General features: G+C 39.3%; 1 protein-coding gene across 3 annotated transcripts in view; it reads right to left on the bottom strand.

Moving 5' to 3' along the window:
• Positions 1-4,442: 4,442 nt before the first annotated feature.
• The window catches only part of FAS (Fas cell surface death receptor), a 32,165-nt gene continuing 10,216 nt past the window's right edge, over positions 4,443-26,391 (bottom strand). Inside the window, exons 2-9 of one of the 3 annotated variants that reach the window (XM_065922861.1) lie at positions 22,211-22,373; positions 14,643-14,780; positions 13,273-13,381; positions 10,365-10,420; positions 10,121-10,210; positions 8,290-8,351; positions 7,123-7,147; positions 4,443-6,407 (exon numbers count right to left, since the gene is read on the bottom strand). In XM_065922861.1, the coding sequence (XP_065778933.1) occupies positions 6,088-6,407; positions 7,123-7,147; positions 8,290-8,351; positions 10,121-10,210; positions 10,365-10,420; positions 13,273-13,381; positions 14,643-14,780; positions 22,211-22,373 (963 nt within the window). In that variant the 3' untranslated portion in view covers positions 4,443-6,087. Of the gene's footprint in view, positions 6,429-7,122; positions 7,148-8,285; positions 8,352-10,120; positions 10,211-10,364; positions 10,421-13,272; positions 13,382-14,642; positions 14,781-22,210; positions 22,374-26,391 lie in introns of all 3 variants that reach the window. The other 2 variants (XM_065922863.1, XM_065922862.1) reach the window with 2 other exon arrangements.

Here is a 26,391-nt window from a genome sequence, read left to right as displayed (position 1 = left end):
GTGATGCTTCCACCTGACTTTGCCTTCCAGGATGTCTGGCTGTAGGTGAGTGATCACACCACTGTGATTATCTGGGTCGTGAAGATCTTTTTTGTACAGTGCTTCTGTGTATTCCTGCCACCTCTTCTTAATATCTTCTGCTTCTGTTAGGCCCATACCATTTCTGTGCTCATCTTTGCATGAAAAGTTCCCTTGGTATCTCTCATTTTCTTGAAGAGATCTCTAGTCTTTCCCATTTTATTGTTTTTCTCTATTTCCTTGCATTTATCACCAAGGAAGGCTTTCTTATCTCTCCTTGCTATTCTTTGGAACTCTGCATTCAAATGGGTATATCTTTTCTTTTCTCCTTCACTTTTCTCTTCTTTTCTTTTCATAGCTGCTTGTAAAGCCTCCTCTGATGACCATTTGCCTGTTTGCATTTCTTTTTTCTGGGGATGGTCTTGATCACTGCCTCCTGTATAACATCATGAACCTCTGTCCATAGCTCTTCAGGCACTCTGTCTATAAGATCTAATCCCTTGAATCTACTTCTCACTTCCACTGTATAGTCATAAGGGATTTGATTTAGGTCATACCTGAATGGTTTAGTGGTTTGCCCTACTTTCTTCAATTTAAGTCTGAATTTGGCAATAAAGAGTTCATGATCTGAAATACAATCAGCTCCTGGTCTTGATTTTGCTGACTGTATAGAGCTTTTCCATCTTTGGCTGCAAAGAGCATAATCAATCTGATTTCAGTAGTGATCATCTGGTGATGTCCATGTGTAGAGTCTTCTCTTTTGTTGTTGGAAAAGGGCGCTTGCTACGACCAGTGCGTTCTCTTGGCAAAGCTCTATTAGCCTTTGCCCTGCTTCATTCTGTACTCCAAGACCAAATTTGCGTGTTACTCCAGGTATCTCTTGACTTCCTACTTTTGCATTCCAGTCCCCTATAATGAAAAGGACATCTTTTTTGGGTGTTAGTTCTAGAAGGTCTTGTAAGTCTTCATAGAACCATTCAACTTCAACTTCTTCAGCATTACTATCAGGGCATAGCCTTGGATTACTGTGATATTGAATGGTTTGCCTTGGGAGCGAACAAAGATCATTCTGTCGTTTTTGTGATTGCATCCAAGTACTGCATTTTGGACTTTTTGTTGACTATGATGGCTACTCCGTTTCTTCCAAGGGATTCTTGCCCACAGTAGCAGATATAACGGTCCTCTGAGTTAAATTCACCCATTCCAGTCCATTTTAGTTCACTGATTCCTAAAATGTCGACGTTCACTCTTGCCATTTCCTGCTTGACCACTTCCAATTTGCCTTGACTCATGGACCTAACATTCCAGGTTCCTATGCAATATTGTTCTTTACAGCATCGAACTTTACTTCCATCACCAGTCACATCCACAGCTCCGTGTTGATTTTGCTTTGGCTCCATCTCTTCATTCTTTTTGGAGTTATTTCTCCACTGATCTCCAGTAGCATATTGGGCACCTACCAACCTGGGGAGTCCATCTTTCAGTGTCCTATCTTTTTGCCTTTTCATACTGTTCATGGGGTTCTCAAGGCAAGAATACTGAAGTGGTTTGCCATTCCCTTCTCCAGCGGACCACATTTTGTCAGAACTCTCCACCATGACCCATCCATCTTGGGTGCCCTACATGGCGTTGCTCATAGTTTCATTGAGTTAGACAAGGCTGTGATCCATGTGATTAGATTGGTTAGTTTTCCTGGATTGTGGTTTTCAGTCTGTCTGCCTTTTGATGGAAAAGGGTAAGTGGCTTATGGAAGCTTCCTGATGGGACAGACTGACTGAGGGGGAAACCAGATCTTGCTCTGATGGGCGGGGCCACGCTCAGTAAATCTTTAATCCAATTTTTTGTTGAAGGGCGGGGCTGTGTTCCCTCCCTGTTATTTGACCTGAGGCCAAACTATGGTGGAAGTAATGAAGATAATGGCGCCCTCCTTCAGAAGGTCCCATGCACACACTGCTACACTCCGTGCCCCCAACTCTGCAGCAGGCCACTGCTGACCCACGCCTCTGCCAGAGACTCCTGGACACTCACGGGCAAGTCTGGGTCAGTCTCTTGTGGGGTCACTGCTCCTGTCTCCTGGGTCCTGGGGCACACAAGTTTCTGTTGGTGCCCTCCAAGAGTCTGTTTCCCCAGTCCTGTGTAAGTTCTGGCGGCTCTATGGTGGGGATATTGGCGACCTCCTCTAAGAGGGCTTATGCCACACCCAGGTCTGCTGCACCCAGAGCTCCTGCCCCTGCAAAGCCCACTGCTGACCCGCACCTCTGCAGGAGGTATAAACTCAAACCCAGTTCTATCTCAGTCTCTGTGGGGTCTCTGGGTCCTGGTGCACACACGGTTTGTTTGAGCCCTCTGTGCATCTCTGGTGGGTATGGGATTTGATTCCAATCACAGATCACCATAATAAATATAATCATCATGAGAAAGTCCAAGATACTGATACTGCAAGAATTACCAAAATGAGCACGAAGTGAGCAAATGCTGTTAGAAAAATATGACGCCAATAGTCTTGCTCGATGTAGGGTTGCCACAAAACCTGTTGGTAAAAATCACAATGTCTGCAAAATTCAATAAAGTGAAGAACAATAAACTGAGATGTGTCAGTAGGACCTCTGCTTCTGGCCATGAAGACCAACTAGTATCATCTTGCCCCACTGTTGTCTAGAACTAGAAAACCAGATAATAGAGATTGCAGATTGTCCCTTAGAGGAGAGAAACTAATGAGGTGACCCCTATGATTAGTCAGACCTTCTGCCCACAAACTCTTTTCAGACCCTGGTACAGGAGGAACTCTAAGCAGAGAATAGTCTTCTTACAAGTTGAGGGGCAGAGGGTAGCATTTAGGAGGCTGAGACTGCCAGACTTCTCAGAACAGAGTACTGAAAAGAAGGAAGTTACACAGAAAAAAAGTTCCAGAAATCTGTACAGAGATTCTTTGAAATCTTTGGGCTGTTACTATGTGCATGTGCAGAGATCAGACTCTGAGAGCCAGCAAAGAACAGCTATGGGTGCTGTAGGCAGAACAATTCCCAGCGGTGACATGAGGGTGGGAGATGACACTCCAACCAACCAGAGTGAAGAGAACCCCTTGAAAAGATGGTGAAAGTACTGGACTTTAGTAGTAGGCCTAAACCAGCCTTAGAGTTAAATTTGCACACCTGCCCTAATAAAGAGACCTGAACTATCAGTACCATAGCCACTAGCCACCAGCTGTTGAATCTTTGAAATGCAGCCAGTTCAAACTGAGATGTGCTTAAAACTGTAACTAAAATACAAACCAGATTTTGAAGGCTTTACTAGGAAAACAAAAAAGAATGCAAATGATCTCATTAATGGTTTTTATATTGCTTACATGTTGAAATGATAACATTTGGGAAATAATGGGCTAAGCAAAATGTACTGTTAAAATTAAATTTTAAAAAAGAGAGATAGTCCAGTGGTCATTATGGAGCCAGATATAAAAAGTACACAGGAAGGAATATTTCAAAATCCCCATTTAGCTTTCTTACCAATAAAACCAATCCTTTGAACTAATTACTTTTTTCTTTTTCTTATATATGTCCAGTTATACATATTGTTAAGAAATTTTATTATTGAAATGTAATTGTTTTACAATGTTGTGTTGGTTTCTGCTATACAACAAAGTAAATCAGTTATACATACACATGTATCCCCTCCCTCATGAGCCTCCCTCCCACCCCTCTAGGTCATCTCAGAGCACTCAGCTGAGCCACCTGTGCTATACAGCAGGTTCCCACTAGCCATCTATTTACACATGGTACTGGAATATGGGATTCCCAGGTAGTGCTAGTGGTAAGGAACCCGCCTGTCAATGCAAGAGACATAAAAGGTGCAGCTTCGCTCCCTGGGTTGGGAAGATACCCTGGAGGAGGAAATGGCAACTCACTCTAGTATTCTTGCCTGGAGAATTCATGGACAGAGGAGCCTGGAAGGCGACAGTCCACAGGGTTGCAGAGTTGGACGTGATGGAAGTGACGCAGCATGCATGCACTGTATATGTATCAATGCTCCTCTCCCAATTTGTCCCACCCTCCTTTCCCTGCCTATGTCTACATGTCTGTTCTCTAGTCTGCATCTCTATTCCTGCTCTGCAAATACGTTCATCTGTACCATTTTGCTAGATTTCATTTACATGTGTCAGTATACAACACTTCTAGTGCCTAATATATAATCCTGTCATGGTAAGTCCTCACATAATAAGTAATTATGTGTTGTTTAGGAGATATATGCTTTAGAGTAGAAGCCTACAGAGGAAATGATTTAACCACTAAAAGCCTTTAAAAAGAAGATACCTCCTGAGAGATCGGAGAATGGATGAAAGATTACTGAACAGGTTACAGTTAGTAATAAATAGAAAAAGGGAAAATAAAAAGCAAAGTCCCAACAAAAAAGAGATAACCTGAAATACTAAAAATATGATTTTAATAAAATATTTTTGTTTATATTTTCTATTTCCAAACATAAGGGAAAAACATCTTCCATCAATGGACGCTCTTTAGGTAGTTCTGAGCATCTGCTTCAGCTTATAACTGTCTTCCATTTACAACTATATAAATATAAATAGTATTTATTAACATTCACAGTTAATACAAACTTTCAAAAGTGTTTAAATGTAAAAGCAAGGAAGTGATAGTGGGGAGAGGGGCTTGTCTAAGAAGCTACAGAAAACAGGCAATTCTTAACACTTAAAATGATTTCTGGAGAAGGCAGTGGCACCCTTCTCCAGTACTCTTGGCTGGAAAATCCCATGGACGGAGGAGCCTGCTGCGCTGCGGTCCATGGGGTCGCTAAGTTGGACACAACTGAGTGACTTCACTTTCAGTTTTCACTTTCATGCCTTGGAGAAGGAAATGGCAACCCACTCCAGTGTTCTCGCCTGGAGAATCCCAGGGACGGGGGAGCCTGGTGGGCTGCCGTCTATGGGGTCGCACAGAGTCGGACACGACTGAAGCGACTTAGCAGCAGCAGCAGCAGTATGATTTCACTTCTGCTGTGTATAAGCTGCCTTTATATCAACAGAGAACACATGGCAAGTTCCTGAGCACTTTGTGGGGGATGGGACAAAATAAGAATCTATCTCATCAGCTTTGGTGATAGACATGGGTTCATGATATGCCACAAAGCTACCTTCCATAAGAGCAGCTGGTCTCTTCAAACCAAGCTAGATGTTTCTAAGGGCAGCCCCAGTTTTTCATCAACCATTCAGTGTTTCTTAGGAAGTCCTTTCAAGTCTGGGGGTTCAGTCTACCTAGATGCACATCAAGATGAAAACAGAGAGATGACAGTGATCTAGTAATTCTTTCCTGATCAAAATGTTTGACACCTGAGAAAGAAGTAGGTTATTTGATCTACAGTGACAAATATAAAATATTCAAGCATTATAATTGAGTCTGCATTTCCTATGTGAATCCAAAATGGAAATAGTTCACTATGAAAGGTCAATAATCTGTGCAAAGATCTTTGAGGTAGAACCTTATTAAATTTTATATTCAGAGGATATGTGCAAGTTTTCCCTGAATATACTCCTCTCAAAGGTGTAAACAAAATTTGTAAATATGGAAAAATCTCTAGAATTATCAGTAGAGCTGGGGAGGTAATTTAGAGGCAGTTGATTGTCACATGGCAATAATGATGACATCTAATTCGTGGAATGGGGTCAACCTGTGGATAGGCATTTGTGTTCACATACATTAATTACATTCACACTGACAGAATCATATGTTACACACTTGAACATGATGTCAATCTTTGAATACATGCTTTTTTACACACTTAATAGGCAAGAAGATAAACATGGGTATTTACTCTCACCAGCGTTCATCTACCCAACTAGACTTTAAAAATCCTTGAAGGCAGAATCATGAAATGCTCAAAGCTATTAGCTCTACAAATAGCTTTGAGCAAATATATTAGCTCTACAAATCTAATAAATGAAAAAAGAAAACACACCCAGTAAAAAGCTAAGCCAAGCAATATCTATAGCTACTCAGAACTTATTTGAACATATTTAGAACATTTCGTATATTCTCAGAACTGAGTTAGTTGTTTTTCACTTTAAACCAAGTTTTCATTTTCATTTTGCAAGTTTGCATTTTCACGTTCATTAGTAATGTCCTTTGTGACTATGTCACAAATTTTCTCTGCAAGAGTTTTTGGGAGATTTTTAGTCAAGGTGCAATATGCATTTTTCTTCCCATGACTTTGATACCAACTGCGGAGCAGTTGGACCTTCTGTTCAGCTGTTTCATGGAGATTGTCATGCATGATATCATCTATTTTGGCTTCCTCTATACCATTCTTCCGAACAAATTCTTTAACTTGAGTTATTTTCATTAGTTCAGCAATAGTAGGGATATATTTACCCAAGTCAACATCTGAAAAATAAAGAAGAGTCTCTGAAAATTTGTTTTTCTAAACAAAATTCCCACTTCTGAAAAACCATAGTTATTTCTCTTCTTACAGTACTTCTGAATATGGGTAAGTCCTAGAGATCTAAAGAGCCAACTGGGGAAAAATCAAAACAGGAACAACCTTGAGTTCTTATCCCAGCTCCTCCTACGTCCCCAGTAATTTGCTCTATACCCTGGAAACGATACGTAACATCTCTGTGTCTTCTTCTCTCATCTATATAATAAGAGAGCTAGAAAAACTCATTTCTAACGCCCTCCTGGATCTGATGATCAATGATCCACAAATCTAAAAGGCAGGCCAAGGGTTTATGACCATCTTATCACTGACTCACTGAAACTAGGATACACCAAGAGTAAGTATACAACTAAGTCTACAATTCAGATTACCTAGGAGTTTAGGCAGAGTTCTATACTATATCCAACTGCTTGTGAAGGAAAACAAAGCTTTAAGAATAGAGCATCTTATGTTACCTGACTTATTTTTAATAATGAGTATTAGTTATACATTTAAACACACTGTCTAATAAACCCTTGTTAGTGAGCAGGAAGAAACGCAGCCTCAAGGAATAGCAAGACCCCACAATGTGTCACTGAAATTCCCAACATTATTTTAACTGCAAAATTAGCTTGTTACTCCCAAGGAAGCCATCTCTATGAAACAAAATGATTAAAATCTTACCTGTTAAATTCAGTCGCCTCACTTCCTGGGGAGGAAAAAAAAAAAAAAAACAGAGGGAAGGAGATAGGGAAATAAAAATATATTTAGAATACTCTAAATGCAATCTTCTAGTTCTTCCTTAATACTCAAGGAAGTACACTTACTTGATGTATAAAATTAGACTAAATGACTAAGGAGGGTTTTTTCACCATTCAAATTTTTATTCTGAAACATTCCAGCCTAACCAGAAATGAAGGGAATAGTGATTCATTTTTTACAGAAGCAAGAAACCTAAGGAATTTGTGAAATGTGCTGAGATCATTCTTTGTATAGACACATGAAAATAAACATAGTACACATCATTCTAACATTTTCTTTACTGTAACTATTTGAATTTTTGACACAAGAATGTAGTTTAAGTTGAAATGATTTTGTACTATATTGATTTAAAGAACCCTAAATCCACTGGCCCCAAATGAGAAAAATCAATATTCATCAGGTGAGCTGGTTACTCTCCCCAGTGTGCCTTTGGCTGTTTTTTTTTTTCTCCTTTGAGCACGGCCTGCAGGATCTCAGTTCCCTGATAGGGACTGAACCCAGGCTATGGCACTGAAAGCCCCTAGGCCACCAGGGAACTCCTTTTTTTAGAGATGTGACATGCTTTGATTCCATGTTGGAAAAAGATATGGTGACACATAATATAACAAGTGACTGGAGAGAGCTGAGTTGGACCTTTAGTGTGGGCTTTCAGAGTAATCTCTTTGCTTGGGCATGTTGCATCCATGCTCTGGTAAAGGATATCTCTCTGCATTTCTGTTCATGAATAATACCAACATGGAACATGGAAGCTTGGCCATATCCTTTTGTCAGTTCCCTTTGTGTAAGTGAGAACTTATTAATAAGAACTTATTTGTATGTTATTTGTATAGAAGTTTCTTATAAACTGGGCACCATATCTTAATTCATTTTTGATGCCCCTCTAATCCATGCACACACAAGCACCATAAAGGTTTGCTTTTTAAAAAGTAACAAGTAGGGGGACACATGTACACCCATGGCTGGTTCATGTCAATGTATGGCAAAAACCACCACAATATTGTAATTAGCCTCCAATTAAAATAAATTAATTAATTTTTAAAAAGTAACAAGTAAAAAGCTGAATGACTTATTTTTCTAGTCAACACTTACATCATTTGAGACTTCAGAGTTGCGATAATCATTCTTTTTATTCCTGTGTCGACTTTTCACCACTGAAAGATCCAAGAAATATCTATCAGACTCAGGTCTCAGCCTTGTAGGAAGCAAGAGAGAACAGTCTCATACTAACAGAAGCATCAGAAGAAAGGAGAAATTCATTCACTAAAATTTACAGCAACCAAGCACCAGAAGAGGCAGATTTGTCCTGATTTTGAAAATTCCATCCCACTGATTCAAGTGGTACAGAGATATGCCACATCTTTAAAATTTTTTAAAATATTTTTTTAATGTGGACCATTTTTAAAGTCTTTTATTGGGTTCGTTAAGGCTTCCCTGGTGGCTCAGATGGTAAAGAACACGCCTGCAATGTGGGAGACTGGGTTCAATCCCTGGGTCAGGAAGATCCCCTGGAGAAGAGAATGGCAACCCACTCCAGTATTCTTGCCTGGAGAATTCCATGGACAGAAGAGCCCAGCAAGCTATGGTCCATTAGGGTCACAAAGAGCTGGGACAGGACTGAGCAACTAACACACACACTGAATTTGTTACAATATTGCTTCCATTTTACCTTTTGGTTTTCTGGCCATAAGGCATGTAGGCTCTTAGCTCCCCAACCAGGGATCAAACCTACATCCCATGTCCCATGCACTGGAAGATGAAATCTTAACCACTGGACCATCTGGAATGTCCTGATATGCCACATCTTAATGGAGCCATCCAGTTACCACACACTGGCCTAGCCTGAAGCTGGCTTTTGCCTTATTGTGTGGCCATCACCACTCCTTCTCACTGACTTGAAGCTGGGTAACATGGCTACAGCAGGGCAGAGAAGCCATAGGTTACAGAAAGTTGACATCGGTTTGCCATGAAGTGGCATTTAAAGTGTTTAAACATTGAGTTTATATTTTCAGCTAAAAAACCTCTCAAGGCAAGATAATTTTTTTATCTTCAGTTGACCTGGAGAAACAGTGGTTTCTTCCAATAGAAAAGAAAAATTGGATGTATCAGTGCTATTGAAAGTTGGCTCTGCTATGTGTTGTATGAATGATCTAATGGGAGTTTTCTAGAATAATTATTGCTGTTGCTTTAGTAGCTAAGTTGTGTCCGACTCTTTTGTGACCCCATGGACTGTAGCCCACCAGGCTCCTCTGTCTATGGGGTTTCCCAGGCAAGAATACTGGAGCGGGTTGCCATTGCCTTCTCCAGGCAATCTTCCTGACCCAGGGATCGAACCTGTGTTTTCTGCATTGGCAAACAAATTCTTTACCACTGAGCCACCTGAAAAGCCCAGAGTACAATTACAAGTATTCCAAATTTTGGTTTACCTGATGATTTCACTAAGTAACTCTTGCATAAAAGGTATGCCACAGTCTTTAAGGTTAAAGTAGTTAAATAATTAAAAAACATGGGGTCTGGACAAGGGAGAAGAGGCACAGAGAGAGATGAATTTCTCAAGTGTCTGCTGCAATCCCTTTGCTCTTGGAGTTCTCTTTATGCAGGGGATTATCTCAATGTTGAGTGAAGGACTACTTCCAATTCTTGCCCAACTTGGCTGCTGTCTAAATGGAAATACCCTTGTTCATGGGAGGATGGGAATACCCAATCTGTGCCCCAGAATGATTGCTCAAAAATAGTAGCTGAAGGATAATATCATCTATTCTTATCAGCTCTCGGGGGTGCATTTAGAAGTAGGAATTTAACTCTATACCAGAGTTGCTACCTGGTAGGAGCTTTCTTACAAGTAAAAGACAGAAGGGAATTCTTGTGAACAATGATTTCCCAAGTCACTTCAACCTGCCATTTGAATGAAGTAAGAGCTTACCTTTGTATATTATTAGAACTATTGGGATGAGGAGGATCAGCAGGGCCCATAAACTGTTTGAGTGAGATCTGGATCCTGTAGATAGGAATATTGTACATGGCATATGAAAGTATATACTTTTTAAGATTATAAAAAAATAAGATGAAAACAAAGTACTCATAGAATCAAAACGGATTGCCTTTTCTTCATATTTTACAGTGAGTTTGGGAGAAAGGAGAGTATAATCATAAAAAGAAATAATAACCTTTGCATTTGGTGTTGCTAGTTGGTGAGCATTTCTCAATGATTCCATGTTCACACCTAGAAAAAAATATAGAGGGAATTCAAAAAGTCTGATGGATTGATTCCTTGATCATTTTCAATAACATACTGTAAATCCCGGGACATTTTATCCATTTTTGCATCTCGGGCAAACATATTCCCTCAAATGTTTCTAGATTAGCTTTCTGTTGTTGTTGTACAGTCACTCGGTCGTGTACAACTCTTTGTGACCCCATAGACTGCAGCACGCTAGGCTTCCCTGTCCTTCACCATCTCCCAGAGTTTGCTCAAACTCATGTCCATTGATTTGGTGAGGCCAACCAACCATCTAATCCTCTGTCATCCCTGTCTCCTCCTGCAATCAATCTTTCCCAGCATCAGGGTCCTTTGCAATGAGTTGGCTCTTCACATCAGGCAGTCGAAGTATCGGAGCTTCAGCTTCAGCATCAGTCCTTCCAATGAATATTCAAGGTTGATTTCCTTTAGAACTGACTGGTTTGATCTCCCTGCTGTCCAAGTGGCTCTCAAGAGTCTTCTCCAACACCACAGTTCGAAAGCATCAATTCTTCGGCACCCAGCCTTCTTTATGGTCCAACTCTCACATCCATACATGACTAATGGAAAAACCATAGCTTTGACTATATGGTCCTTTGTCAGCAAAGTAATGTCTCTGTTTTTTAAAATACTGTCTAGGTTTGTCATAGCTTTTCTTCCAAGGAGCAAGTGTCTTTTAATTTCATGACTGCAGTCACCATCCACAGTGATTTTTGGAGTCCAAGAAAATAAAGTCTGTCACTGTTTCCATTTTTTCCCCATCTATTTTCCATGAAGTGATAGGACCAGATTGGAGAAGGAAATGGCAACCCACTCCAGTGTTTTTGCCTGGAGAAACCCATGGACAGAGAAGTCTGGCGGGCTACAGTCCATGAGGTCGCAAAGACACAGACGTGACTGAGCGACTAAGCATGCATGCCTAATGAGATCGGATGACACGATCTTAGTTTCTTTTAGCATCTACTTGGTGCAAATTCGTAACATAATTTGGGTGTTTGGATGAAAAATATCCTAAAGAATGACTATGGGTTAAAAATACCTTGAGGGAAAAAAAAAAAGGCATTAAAATATCAACATGTGAGAAAGAAGAATAGACATAAAAATAAAGTTTAATTAGCTAATAAACTTAAAATCATAAATTGCCAAAAGCAATTTCAAAACAGTCATGGAGCAATAAAATGCTCAGACAATAGCCCACTGTCCAGGCTGCTGCTTATGGAGTCTACCTAGCTAGCCCCTAAAGGCCTCCTTTTTTATATCAACTAGTAATTAGGGCACTCAAGAAGTCCCTGTAGGATTTTCTTCAGACAGCCAAATACTGACAAATTATCTGAATTATAACCTGGCTCTGCCCATTCTCTAACTAGGCGAGCTTTGACAAATTTTTACAGCACATATTACCCAATCTGATTGTCACAGAAAAGATGTTGATAAGACAAGTGAGTATTATTTGTATCCACATTAAAAAAACTATGATCATGGCATCCAGTCCCATCACTTCATGGCAAATAGATGGGGAAAAAAATGGAAAGTGACAGACTTTATTTTCTTGGGCCACAAAATCATTGTGGATGGTGACTGCAGCCATGAAATTAAGACACTTGCTCCTTGGAAGAAAAGCTATGACAAAACTAGACAATGTATTAAAAAGCAGAGACAATACTTTGCTGACAAAGGACCATATAGTCAAAGCTATGGTTTTTCCATTAGTTATGTATGGATTTGAGAGTTGGACCATAAAGAAGGATGAGTACCAAAGAATTGATGCTTTTGAGCTCTGGTGCTAGATAAGACTCTTGGGAGTCCCTTGGACAGCAAAGAGATCAAACCAGTCAATCCTAAAGGAAATCAACCCTGAATATTCATTGGAAGGACTGATACTGAAAATGAAGCTCTAATAGTTTGGCCATCTGATGCAAACAGCCAACTCACTGGAAAAGACCCTGATGGTGGGAAACACTGAGGGCAGGAGGAGAAAAGGGTGACAGAGGATGAGATGGTTGGATGGTATCATCAATTCAATGGACATGAGTTTGAACAAACTCTGGGCGATAGTAAAGGACAGGGAAGCCTGGCATGCTGCAGTCCATGGGGTCGCAAACAGTTGGACATGACTTAGCGACTGAACAACAACAAAATGAGTGTGGAAATCAAAGGGCAGAGAGGTTAAGTGATCTGTTCAAAATCACCTGATTAATCGGAAGAAAAGTGAAACCTACAATCAGGTGTACTATCTTTGGGTTAAAATCAAGCACTTTAGCATGAAAGACAGGTCCTTCATGATCTGACCTGGTTCCTTCTCAGTCTTTCCTAAACTCCAGCCAAGTCCTTTGTTCTCCAGAGCTTCCATTTGCCTTGTTGCAGCTGCTGTTCCCCTGCCTGAAATGTCCTTTCTATCTGTATATACCAGGTAAGTGTCTTTCCTTCCTTTTTTCAAGACTCAAGCCATGTGTCATATCTTTACCCATCCCCCAGAGTTGAACGGTTTTCCTATATAACTCAAAATCTGAAGCACAAGTCTTACCATATGGTCTGAACATAATAACCATCATCTTCCTTGACACTCTCTGCCTCTAGCCTTAGATCTTCAAGACCAGGCATGTGTCTGCATACATCAATGGCTTGAGCAGCCAGCACAGAATCAAGTACGCAGGAGGTGTTCAATAAATATTTAGACACAGGATGTTTGGGGGAAAAATTGGTTATCTAGTTTCTTGGAGGCAAAGCAAGATTAAAACCCAAATTCTTCACTCTCAGCCAGTGTTGCTTCCCTTTCAGGAGATCATTTTCTCTCAAGATATGCCTACTGTTTTAACCAGAGAAAGACTAAAACTTACGTGGTACAAGGGTTGCAGTGTTCGCACGGAGAACTGTTACAAAAAAAGTTTGATTTGCATCTACACTTGGTATTCTGGGTCCGGGTACAGTTTTGTTCCACTTCTAGCCCTAGAAAACCAATTTGATGAATGAACAATGAAAAGGATGGGCAGAAGCAGCATGGGTTTTTGAGATCCAGCGCTGACATCAGCAGTCAAACTATCAAACCTTTAGTAACATAACTAGCGTTTAAATGCCAAATAGACAACCCCAGGTTGAAAGAGCTGAAATCATCTAGCAGTGTTTTAAGCAGACAGACAATCCAGCAACCTAGACAATCCCACCTGTACTTAAAATGGCTCACCTGTTCTCATCTAGAGCCTGGTTACTCCAAGATGGCTTATAGATCAGTAACATCAGCATCACACAGTAGCTTGTTAGCAATGCAGAATGTCAGGCCCTGCCCCAGACCTACTCAATCAGACCAATGCCAAAACCCTCACTTAGAGATTCTGATTTAATTACTCTGAGATGGGACCTGAGTGAGAGAGTGAGTGAAAGTCACTCAGTGGTGTCCAACTCTTTGTGATCCCATGGACTGTAACTTGCCAGGCTCCTCTGTCCAAGGAATTCTCCAGGCAACAATACTGTAGTGGGTAGCCATTCTTTGCTCCAGGGAATCTTCCCAGCCCAGGGATCGAACCTGAGTTTCCTGCACTGCAGGCAAACTCTTTACCATCTGAGCCACTAGGAAGCCCTTGAAATTGGATCTAAATGTTGGCAGTTTTCATAGCTTCCTGTTTGATTCTACTATACAGTCAGGGTTGAGAAACATTGCTTTAGAGACTGGACAGGGACAAGAAAAGCTTTATATCCAGAGAGTTCTTGATGTCTAACAAAGCTGGGAGTACTTCTTTATTTTAATCTGAACCCTCAAGATAGACTGGAATATCCATGAAAATTCAGGTCCTCGACAGTAATTATCAGACAAGCCAGATCCTCAGAGAAAGAGGGAGCAGTCCACCCACCTCTTGGGTTTCCCTGTCCTTGTATCTGCAGGCTTCTGAGCTCTTTCTGGCTAAGAACAAAAGCCATTTTACAAGCACAAATCAAAGCAGGAAAGTCTCTGTAATTCTGATTAGAGCTGTTCACCATGCTTACATTTAGTCATTCTCTTACATCTGGAAGAACTGCCTAGACTTGACCCATAAATGTCTAGACCAGCCATTCACTCAGTACCTGATCCTGCTTCATCCCCATCAGCCCCACCCTCTCCCTCCTGTATGCTGACATAGCAGCAGCGTAGGTCCCAGTTTCTGACTGTATTATACATGGTGCTACATGCAGTACCATGACTTGTCCCTTTGGAATGTTTTTTTAAGACACTTACCGTGTTCTTCATCACAGGCGCTACATCTTATGCATTTGTCAGAATGATGGCTCGTGTCTGTGTACTCGTTGCCCTCTGAGCAGAACACACATTCTGGTATACCTCCATCGTGTTTGCAATCACTGGTTTTCCGTTTGCCTGCCCATGGGAAAAAATGGAGCAAGTGTTTAGGTGGTCATGCAACAGCAAGGGAAGTCTGCAGGGATGATAATAAAACACTGCTGAAACAGGAGTGGAAGGGCTAAGCTAATGAAATATAAATATAGTAGTGGAGAAGGTTGTTGAAAAATCATATCAAGACACAGAATTTCTCCCAAGACAAAAGCTAGAAGAGTTACTGAGAGCTATGCCTACTGCATTTTAAAAAAATTTTTATTGATTGATTGATTTTTGGCTGTGCTGGATCTTCGCTGCTGCACGCGGGCTTTCCCTAGTTGCAGCGAGGAGGTGCTACTCTCAAGTTGTGGTGTGCAGGCCTCTCACTGCAGTGGCTTCTCTTATGGTAAAGCACAGGCTCTAGGGCACTCAGGCTTCAGTAGTTGTGGCACATGGGCTTAGCTGCCCAACAGCATGTGGAATATTCCTGGACCAGGGATCGAACTCACATCCCTTGCATTGGCAGATTTCTAACCACTGGCCCACCAGAGAAGTTCCTATGCCTACATCTATAGGATGATTAGCAATAGGAACATATGAAAAAGAGGTCAGAATGACCAAAAGCACTGGAAGAGATGCCTTTAGCAGCTTTGGGGGGAGGAGGGAAGAAGGTTGCTAAGTATATATTCTTATTAAGAGATGACTGACACTGGCCACTGAGATGACCCAATTCTCCTTGCTCTGACTTCTCATTTGACTTTCCAAAGTCCACAAATCCTGGCAAGAATAGTATTGTTTCAGGAAAAGAACATTTGAAGTTCTAAAGACTGGTTAAATTTTTAACAGCAATAATATCTCTAACAAGCTGCTTAATCTCTCTGAACCGAATTTCTTCATGCATGTGATGGAGATAATCACACTTCACTTGCACAGCTAGAAGAACTGCAAGGGACCTGCCCAGTAAGTGCTCACAGTTTCCTTTTCACTCCTCTTTCTTTCTATTCCTTTGCCACTAAGTGACATAGTTTGTTATGATGTGTAGGAATGAACTTTATTACCAGGTTTGCTATCTTAATACACAACATTTTAAATCATATTCATGTTTGCTTTCATTTACTTTAAAAATAAAATGAATCATTGGATTGCTATTAGTAAGTATTATACAACAATGGCCTTCCCGGATAGCTCAGTTGGTAAAGAATCTGCCTGCAATGCGGGAGACCCTGGTTTGCCTGCAATGTGGGAGACCCTGGTTTGATTCCTGGGTTGGGAAGATCCCCTGGAGAAGGGAAAGGCTACCCACTCCAGTATTCTGGCCTGGAGAATTCCAGGGACTGTATAGTTCATGGGGACGCAGAGTTGGACACAACTGAGTGACTTTCACTTTCTTTTTCAAACAACACTGTCTTCTGGAAAGTTCATTTCCTTAAGAAGTGTTTATTAGTACCTATTGTGTGCCAGGCACTTTCTAGGAGCTGGAGATACCCTTGGAAGACAAGTCCTTGGTCTCCAAAGACTTCACATTTTCAAGGTAGAAGCAGGCCGTGCACAAATAAATACAGATGGCAAGTGGTGATAATTGCTATGGGGGAAGCTAGGTTATAGCAAAGGAATAGTGAAAGAAGAGAAAATATAAGGGGAACAGCAAGGGAACAGAGAAAGATGAAAGAGAAATATAAAGGGAAGTTTAAGAGAAAAGCCTAAGTAGTGACTAAATTTGATATCACTAAATAAAAAAAAATAGGCAAAATCAAATCTGCCCCCCTCACGTGAACAGCAAAAATAATTTATTCTGTTTTTCTCAGGTATATGACTTCCTTAATAACTTCATAGCGTTATTTGTCTTTTTCTTCGTTTTTTAAAAAATTTATTTTTGGAGTATAATTGCTTTACAATGTTGTGTTAGTTTCTTCTATATAACAAAGCTTTATGTATACATAAGGATCCACCTCCCAGTGCAGGAGATGTAAGAGACACAGGTTCAATCCCAGGCTCAGGAAGATCCCCTGGTGGAGAAAATGGCAACCCACTCCAGTATTATCGCCTGGAGAATCCCATGGACAGAGGAGCCTGGCAGGCTACAGTCCATGGGGCGGCAAAGAGTTGGATGCCACTGAGCGACTTTCAGTCACTCTCTCACTCAGGTCCTATCTCAGAGCAATTAAATCAGAATCTCTAAGTGAGGGCTTTGGCATTGGTCCGATTGAGTAGGTCTGGGGCAGGGCCTGACATTCTACATTTCTAACAAACTTTTGGGTGATGCGGATTTTGCTGGCTTATAAACCATACTTGGAGTAGACAGGCTCTAGATGAGAACAGAGGAGCCATTTTAAGTACAGGTGGGATTGTCTCAGTTGCTGGCTTGTCTGTCGACTTAAAATTCCACTAGGTGATTTCAGCTCTTTCAAGCTAGGGCCCAGAACCAGGATGTATATATGACAGTGCTACTCTAATTTATTGTAACATTTCAGACAGTTACTTTACATAACTGTTCAGAAAATATTCTCATTTCAGATTCCATGGCAGCAACAACAAAAGATTAGTGGATCAGTATACAGAGAAAGTGAGAGAAGGAACATTTGAGATTTATGTTAAATTTTAAAAGAAAATTCCTCAGTTACAGTAGCTCATTGTCATTCATGAGCAATATGTTATAGGACCATCACAAATTCTCAGTTTCACTTATTCCAATATAGCATGTAGTTCTATTCAGAAGAATGCAGGTAAAATGTATATGAACTCATCAGATCCATTCAAATGAACCATTCAAATGTACATGAACCTGTTATAATTCTTACAATGGTAACAATAAATAATAATATTAACACTTATTGAGCCAAGCACTCTGCTACACACTATTAACACATTCCATTTACTGTTCACAATAATCACAAAAGGTCAGAACTATTACCACTTTCATTTTACAGTTAAAGAACCAGACTCAAAGAAATCAAGTATCTTGCCCAAGGACATGAAGCTTGTAAATAGCTAGAAGGACCAATCATCCCTGTTTGCCCAGGATGTGAGACTTTCAGTGCTAAAATTGGGGAAGTCTTGGGCAAACCTGAATACGCTGATCATCCTGTAAATGTCAGATGGAGGATTTGAAAGCACTGTTTTTGATGCCTGAACTTAAACTATGAAACACAATTTAATATCTGCTTGGTAAAGATGTCAGCTATCATATTACAAACTATTAATATGACAAAACTTTTCAGGGGCTCTGATAAAACAGGTCAGGGGATCTGTCCTATTTCTCTGTCTTCATCTCACAGTCCCAGTGGTTTATCTGCTGCACTGGAGAATGTGTGTACCAGAGCATGAGTCTTCACTTGCTTTCCTTTTCCTTTTTAACACTATCCCATAACTCGCTCTCTGAAGTCGAAGCTTCCTTGTTTGCCTTCCTGGGATCGCTTTACTGGGGAACTATTTACTTGGTATGCCCACTATAGGTGCCAAAAACCTAACTGCAAATGGTGATTACTACACTGTTCAACACATTACAATGACTTTACATTTTTCTTAATTTGAACTTTGTAAAAGATCAATCAATGTTGCAGAGATCCCTGATTCACCTAATATCCATTTTTCCTTCTCTCATAAGAAGAGAGTATTTACTAGGAGACATGGCTGTCCTGAGTCAAGACTACATCTCCCAGCCTCCTTTGCATGGCCATGTAACTAAATTCTGGCCAATGGGATGTTAGTAAAGTGTCCAGTAATATCTTCCAGGATGTTTGCTGAAGATAGCTGGTATGCACTTTAAAGTTTAATCTGCCCTATTCGCATGAACAACAAAAATTATGTACACCATCTTTCCTAGGAACATGACTTTCTTAATAATTTTTTTCACAGCATTCCTTTTGATAAAATAAAATACTACTCAATACATAAACAAGTCATGAAATTTAAACATATACAATACTTTAGTAAACAAAGGCAATGATATGTCAATAGAAAAAAATAAACAAATTGTGGAAACTCAGAACCAAATTTAAATACAGGGTATCAGGGTTCTATATCATTGCAGCTGTATGTTTAAGAAAACCAAGTCAAAGTACAACTTTAATTGCTTGCCAGTAGAATTATACTGCTTTCTAAATGGACTGACCTCTTTAATGAATTACCTTGCAGAATGCTTATGGCATGACAGGGATATAATATCATAAGTTCTTTCTTTCTTCCAATGTATAAAACCTAAATTTATCAATATTAAAAAAGGATTTGTTTTCTTGAAAATAATATTTTAAAATATATTTGTTTCTGAGTATACTACTACATATGCTCACTGTATAAATTTTAGAAAAGTGTAAAAAGTACCTATACATCAACCACTCTGAGATATTATTTTGGTGCATTCCTACACATATAAATACACACATATATATACATGTGAGTAAATACATACCTATGTGTGTATATAAGTAAATATGTAAACATATATCTGCAATGTATGCAGTGTACCATAGAATCCTTCTTATTGGATATGGTGATGTGATAAGGACTTTTTTAAAAAGTGTCAATTCACATAGGGGATCACAGAAAAATTACTACATATAATTCAGTTTATAAAGTATACCTGTATAATTATTTGCCTCTCTTGTGATATAAAAACAAGTTATTAGAATTCCAGCTTCTTTCTCACTTAAGTCACATTCAAAATGTATCACTTACAATTTCTTTTTTCTTTCTCCTTCTTCCTTTCTTTTTGGTGGAAAGAAAAAGACTTCAATAATCTGTATGAAAGGCTTTCATAGTTTCATTATTTTTCCCATGTATTTTGCCTCCACCTAATTCATTAATAATTTTTTTAGTAACTCGACTGTACTGAAGTTCTCCAAAGCATTAAAAATAATTTTCATAGAAATTAAATGTTTTTTCTGTGTATTTGTTTACTGATTTATGTAATGTTAAATTATATACTACTATTGCAAACATTTTTGGAAACAATTTGGATATTGATAAGCTTAAATTTTTTTTCAAAAAGGAATAGAAGTGGGAAGATTTTTAGTACATATTGAACACCATCCAGGATGTTTTAGAGATGGAGCAGAGAGAATCAGTTAATCCAGCCAACAGATCAATTAGAAATCTCTTAAGGAAATTTATATACATTGAAGTTTATATCAGAAATATATCAGAAGACATGATTTTGATTGATACATAGTCTTCCAATCTTTGAATACTTTGAAATTTACTTAATCTCACATCATTGGGTATCACAGTGAAATGTTGTGCATATATTTCTTTTATTTTTTAACTTTTCATAAGACATTTTTCTACAAATCTATTATAGTATCAGTAGATTTTCAAATTTTTGACCCACATATCAGAATTTCTTTCTTAAAATGTTTTAACAATTTACATTCCAAGAGTGACGTAGGCGAGTTTGCTTATCTCATAAGCAAACTCACTAGGACTGAGATCACTTTGAGAATGAAAATAAAACAAAGCAAAACAAAAAAAGCAAGCAAACAAAAGTCCTTAACAGCTTGATATGCAAAGCATATTATCTTCATTTTAATTTGCATTTTAGGGTTTAAAAATATGAATAAAGATCTCAATTCATAAGACAAGTAGATGGTGTTTGTGAGTGAGCATGAAGTCGCTCAGTCGTGTCCAACTCTTTGCGACCCCATGGACTGTAGCCTACCAGGCTCCTCTGTCCATGGAATTTTCCAGGCAAGAGTACTGGAGTGGGTTGCCATTTCCTTCTCCTTTTCAGGGCATCTTTCCAAACTAGGGATCAAACCCAGGTATCCCGCATTGCAGGCGGATTCTTTACCAGCAGATTACAAAAAGCTAGGAAGCCATTCTTTATTCTCATTTGGGGAAGACTAAATATAAATAGGCTTAAATATAAATGGGTTGGATTATGGCAGATTTTCCATAAGGGTTGTTAAACCCTGGAGAGAAGGCCAAGTAAGACGGTTAGAATCTTTTCATAAACTGGGCCCACATCTGTTTAGCAGCTTAAGTACTGGAGGCCTGGAAAGCCAAACATGAAACCTACTACCATTCTTTATGGTTCTATTAATCTATTGCATATGCCCATGTGCTGGTTTCCTTTAACTTCCTGTCTTCCTTCATGATGCAGCTGGGAAATGCTTATCTGTATAACATAGTAGTCAACTCTACTCCATGTTGAAAATAAAAGTCTGCACAACTGCATTTCGCTTAGCTTTTAATTTGCTAGTGTTCAGAGTATTTCCGATCTGAAATTGGGTTTTCATTTCAAAAATACTGATTTTAAAAAATGGTTGGTTTTTATCCGTTGCTTTTCTAGCTCATCTAGTTATTCGGTTGCAAAATGCAAATGTATTTTGCAGGCTTCAGTGCTAAGACAAACATTTTTCTTAGAGACTTTCTGATTGAAGGGAAGTGTTGAGACATATCTCTTAAGAGTAGAAGTTTCTTGCTTTTAGAGCTCCACAATTATTATGATACATTCTAACCAGTTCTGATGTGGTCAGTTTTAATATCCACAAATTAGTCTTTTTTGGGTATTGAAAAATGGAGCTAAACAAATAAATCCTCTCACTTCTGAGGTACATGTCATTTACAAATTATATTTACTCATGCTCACATCAAACTAGTGTGACAAAGATAAAATAAGCTAGTCTTGGAGGAATAAAACCACCATATGACCCAGCAGTCCCACTCCTAGGCATATACCCTGAGGAAACCAAAATTGAAAAAGACACATGTACCCCAACATTCACTGCAGCACTATTTACGATAGCTAGAACATGGAAGCAACCTAGATGTCCATCAACAGATGAGTGAATTAAGAAGTTGTGGTACATATACACAATGAAATATTACTCAGCCATAAAAAGGAACACATTTGAGTCAGTTCTAATGAGGTGGATGAACCTAGAGCCTATTATACAGAGTGAAGTAAGTCAAAAAGAGAAAGATAAATATCATATACTAATGCATATATATGGAATCTAGAAAGATGGTACTGATGAATTGATTAGCAAGACAGCAATGGAGAAACAGACATAGAGAATAGATTTATGGACATGGGGAGAGGGGAGGAGAAGCTGAGATGTAGGGAGACAGTAACATGGAAACTTACATTACCATATAAAATAGATAGCCAACAGGAATTTGCTGTGTATCTCAAGGAACTCAAACAGGGGCTCTGTGACAAGCTAGAAGGGTGGGATGGGGAGGAGATTTAAGAGGGAGGGGACATATGTACACCTATGGCTGATTCATGTTGATGTTTGGCAGAAAACAACAAAATTCTGTAAAGCAATTATCCTTCAATTAAAAAGTAAATAAATGTAAAAGTTAAGCTAGTCTTGGGAAAATAATGTCATAGTTTTTTTACTTCTCAGTCATGCCATAATGCAGGAGAACTAAATGCTGTAAAAACACTCTTCAGTATTACTGCATGCTACTCCTCACCCTAATTTTCACTCTGATTACTGGATTTTTTTGTTTGCGTGTGTATAACATACCAGGCGGACAAGGCAGACAACAAAACTGGTGCTCACGATGGAGGCCTTCTGGGCAGGAACTCACTTCAGTGATATTCTTGGTCAATTTCAGCACTTCAGAGTCGATACCAGCCACGTGGGCCTTTTCACCTTTAGACAATGGTCCAGCAACAGAGATAAATACCTGTAAAAGAAAAGCATGAAGAGAATTCTACTGACTTTTGAACTAAGCAACTTGGTAAAAAGGTGTTAACTCACCCCAAATGGCTGTGTTTATTTGCTGCACACAGATCGACATAGGCTCCATCTTTCCACTGACCCATCTCCAAAAAAGGAGCAGGTCAACTGCCTAACAATCCAAACCTCAGGTTCTCCAAACCACCCCAGGAAAACAGCATCACAGATGGTAGCTCTGGGTTCAAAAGTCATGGCTCCCACTTACCAGCCACATGATTGAGGGAAAAGTCACTTAATTTTTCCAAGTCTCTGTTCTGTTATCTGTAAGGTGGAAATAATCTCTTCTTCACAGGTTTGGTGTGATAAATAAAATAATGCGTTTAAAGCTCTTAGCACAGAATATTACTCAGCCGTTAAAAAGAATTCATTTGAATCAGTTTTAATGAGATGGATGAAACTGGAGCCCATTATACAGAGTGAAGTAAGCCAGAAAGATAAAGATCATTACAGCATACTAACACATATATATGGAATTTAGAAAGATGGTAACGATAACCCTATATGCAAAACAGAAAAAGAGACACAGAAGTACAGAACAGACTTTTGAACTCTGTGGGAGAAGGTGAGGGTGGGATGTTTCAAAAGAACAGCATGTATATTATCTATGATGAAACAGATCACTAGCCCAGGTGAGATGCATGAGACAAGTGCTCGGACCTGGTGCACTGGGAGGACCCAGAGGAGTCGGGTGGAGAGGGAGGTGGGAGGGGGGATCGGGACGGGGAATACGTGTAACTCTATGGCTGATTCATGTCAATGTATGACAAAACCCACTGAAATGTTGTGAAGTAATTAGCCTCCAACTAATAAAATAAAATTAAAAAAAAAAAAAAGCTCTTAGCACAATTCCAGACACACCACAAATAGGTGTCTGGCAAGCAATATTATTATTATTTATTATTGTTGCATTATCATAAAGTTCCAGCAAGGGACAACATAGCAGACTGGGAAAAAACATGAAATTTAAATACAGTTGTGGTTTGAATCCTAGCTCTTCTGTCGACATTGACTTTGGGCAAGTTAGATAACCTCAGTGATCCTCAGTGTCCTGATCTGTAAGGGACAACAGTACTTTCTGTTTTGAAGGGCTGTGAGGATAAAAATGGTAATTTCTCCCAAACCTGGTACTTAGCTTATAGCATGTTCTATTTCTTCCTTTTTATATATAGTGACAGAATCTTCAGCGCTGATGAAATCCTTCCTGGTTAACCAGCACTAATAGATGGCTCAGACAGTGAATAATCCACCAACAGTGCATAAGACTCAAGTTCAATCCCTGGGTGGGGAAGATCTGCTGGCGAAGGAAATGGCAACCCACTCCAGTATTCTTGCCTGGACAATCATGGACAGAAGAGCCTGGTGGCTTTCACAATAAATGCCACAGGATTTTTTTCACTTTTACTCAGGAAAAATGAACTTCTTTTAATACTGGTTCCTCTGTTTGGGAGACAAAACCCATAAGGGACACTGTGTCAGATTTATCTTAGTCAGTTGTAGGCTTGAGTTCCTCAGAAAAATGAGCTCCTAAAATGTATAGAAACATTTGGGGTTAATGTCTGTTTGATTCCTTTCTCAGGTTTTCTAAACATTTATTGTTTGTCTCTCTAAACATAAATTTAAATAATCTTTCATTCTATGTGGAATATGTAAATTCATTGCCAAGCATCAAAATTTTTTAAACTACTAGTTCTGAGGGTTTTTTCCCTCAAGGTCATTTTTCACATTTTTCATGGCATACATTAGTTTTTCTACTTCATGGCATCTCCTGGGTTAAGGGAACTAAACATTGTACATAAATCACTGTCACAGGAGTCCTCAAATCTTCCCTTTTAGCCATTCCACCTTTGTCACCAAAGCCTGCATTTCCCTCTAAGTCACAAGATACCATGGGACCTCCAAGGAAGGAAGGATGAAGGAGTTGTGTTGCCATCTTTTCCTTCTGGGATGGCTGATTTAAAAATGCATTTCCAGGGACCTCCCTGGTAGTCCAGTGCTTAAGAACCCACCTTGCAATGCAGAGGACATGAATTCGATCCCTGGTTGGAGAAACTAAGATCCCACATGCCATGGGGCAACGAAGCCCACATGCCACAACTACAGAAGCCCACAAGCTCTGGAGCCCACGTGCTATAACTAGAGAGAGAATCTGTGTGCAGCAACAAAGATTCACATGCTGCAACTAAGACCCAGCCCAGTCAAAGAAAGAAAGGAAGAAAAATATTGTAAAAATAAATTAAAAAAACAAAAATCCATTACTAACATCCAGACTCCAGGAGGAAAAATCACACCAGAATATCAAGAAAATACCTGACTTATCCAGGGTCACTCATGAGCAACAAGCAGAGAGCTAGGACTTGTCTAAGTCACCTTACTCATATTACAGTGTTTTTCTTGCTACACCCAACTCACCGTAAAATGTAGCTTACTTTTTCTATGTCAACGATTCTATTTAAAGAATAACTGGAGCTGGTAAACAGATCAGAGGAATTATGCCTCAGTGTGCTGGCCTCACCATCAAACCACTGCCTTTTCAACCCAACAGACATTTCTTTAGCACATACTCTGTGCCAGGTTCTGTGAATAGAGAGCTGTGTAACACTGATTATAATCGAAAATGAACGTTGAGTTTCCAAAAGCAGACTTGCACAGGGACATGTTATTTGTAATGTATTAATCATTTGGGAAGTTTTTAAACATTCTACTTGCCTGACTTTTACTTTTTAAAACACATTTGAACCTATGGTCTTTTTCTAAAGCATCTCTGAACTAAAGATATTTATCAGTATTAATGTCTCTTTTCAAGATGACAGTTCCCCAATTCTTACCTTCTCTACAGAAGATCATCCTGTTAATATTAGTTCCTCTTCTAAATCATAGAATCAATAGCTAATGAACAGTAACTGAATTGGACACTTTAGGAAATAATGTGATTGAAACCACACCAAAGCATTCACTGTTAAGATGGGAAGGGCTTTCAAATGAAAATCACTCATGTTTTAGGATCCTCATTCTGTCACAAACTTTGCTCTATGTGACAGTCAGGAATTAAATATACTAACCATGTAACATTCCAGACAATGCCAGCACATGAAAATTCTTGCACAAATGTACAAATCTCTGTAGCCAGAAGAAATCAGTAAACCCCTTCTATAACAGATAACGGAAAACTGAATCTAAGCAACCAAACTGAGTAGAGCAATTTCTTTCTGTTATCAGCCACCTCAAGGCCTGGAAAGCGGGAGTTAACAGTGAGATACTACTTGCTCTCCTCTTTCAATTCTGGCTTCTCACCAGAAACTGAAGAAAATGCCACAGATTTAAACTCAAAGAGATTTGAGTCAAAATTGGACTAGTCAAAACTGACAGCTCAAAGGTGTTCAAAGTTGATGCACAGTAGTGTGTGTGTGTGTGTGTGTGTACCCAAAAGCTATAGGGCCCATCGTCCTTGGTATGCTAATTTCATTCAATAATCATGTGACAATATTATGAGCAGGTCCACAATTCCTGGTTTAAATGATCAAGTGCTCAGAGGAGCAGCACATTTTACATTTATGAATTGTTATATTAGTGTTATTTCTAAAAACACTATGCATATACTCAACTTTGTGGAACTGTCTGAAAGAAATGTCCTTGCTAATATATTTCGCTTTAGTTTTGAAGTTTTTGACTGGAAATCAAAAGTCTAAATGCATTCAGAAATTGAGAAATATGAATCTTGGAGTAGACCAGTGAAAGACATTCACATTGGCCCTGAAGCAAACACCGGCACCACCAAACTCACCTCATATTTGATCACACCAGCTTCAGAGAGTTCAATTTCTGGAAACATTTCCTGCTTACTTCAGTATCAAACAATTATGTCAAGGATTAAAAAAAGAAAGATGGGTCTGAAGAGCATATTCTAACTGTTACATGATACGATGTAAGCAGTTTCCACACAGCTTGCATTTTTTTAAGTTTTTAAA

Source organism: Muntiacus reevesi, chromosome 2 (genome assembly GCF_963930625.1).
Source record: "Muntiacus reevesi chromosome 2, mMunRee1.1, whole genome shotgun sequence".
NCBI lineage: Eukaryota > Metazoa > Chordata > Mammalia > Artiodactyla > Cervidae > Muntiacus > Muntiacus reevesi.
The sequence above is the reverse complement of the archived record's forward strand: the minus strand, read 5'-3'. Positions and strand labels throughout refer to the sequence as shown.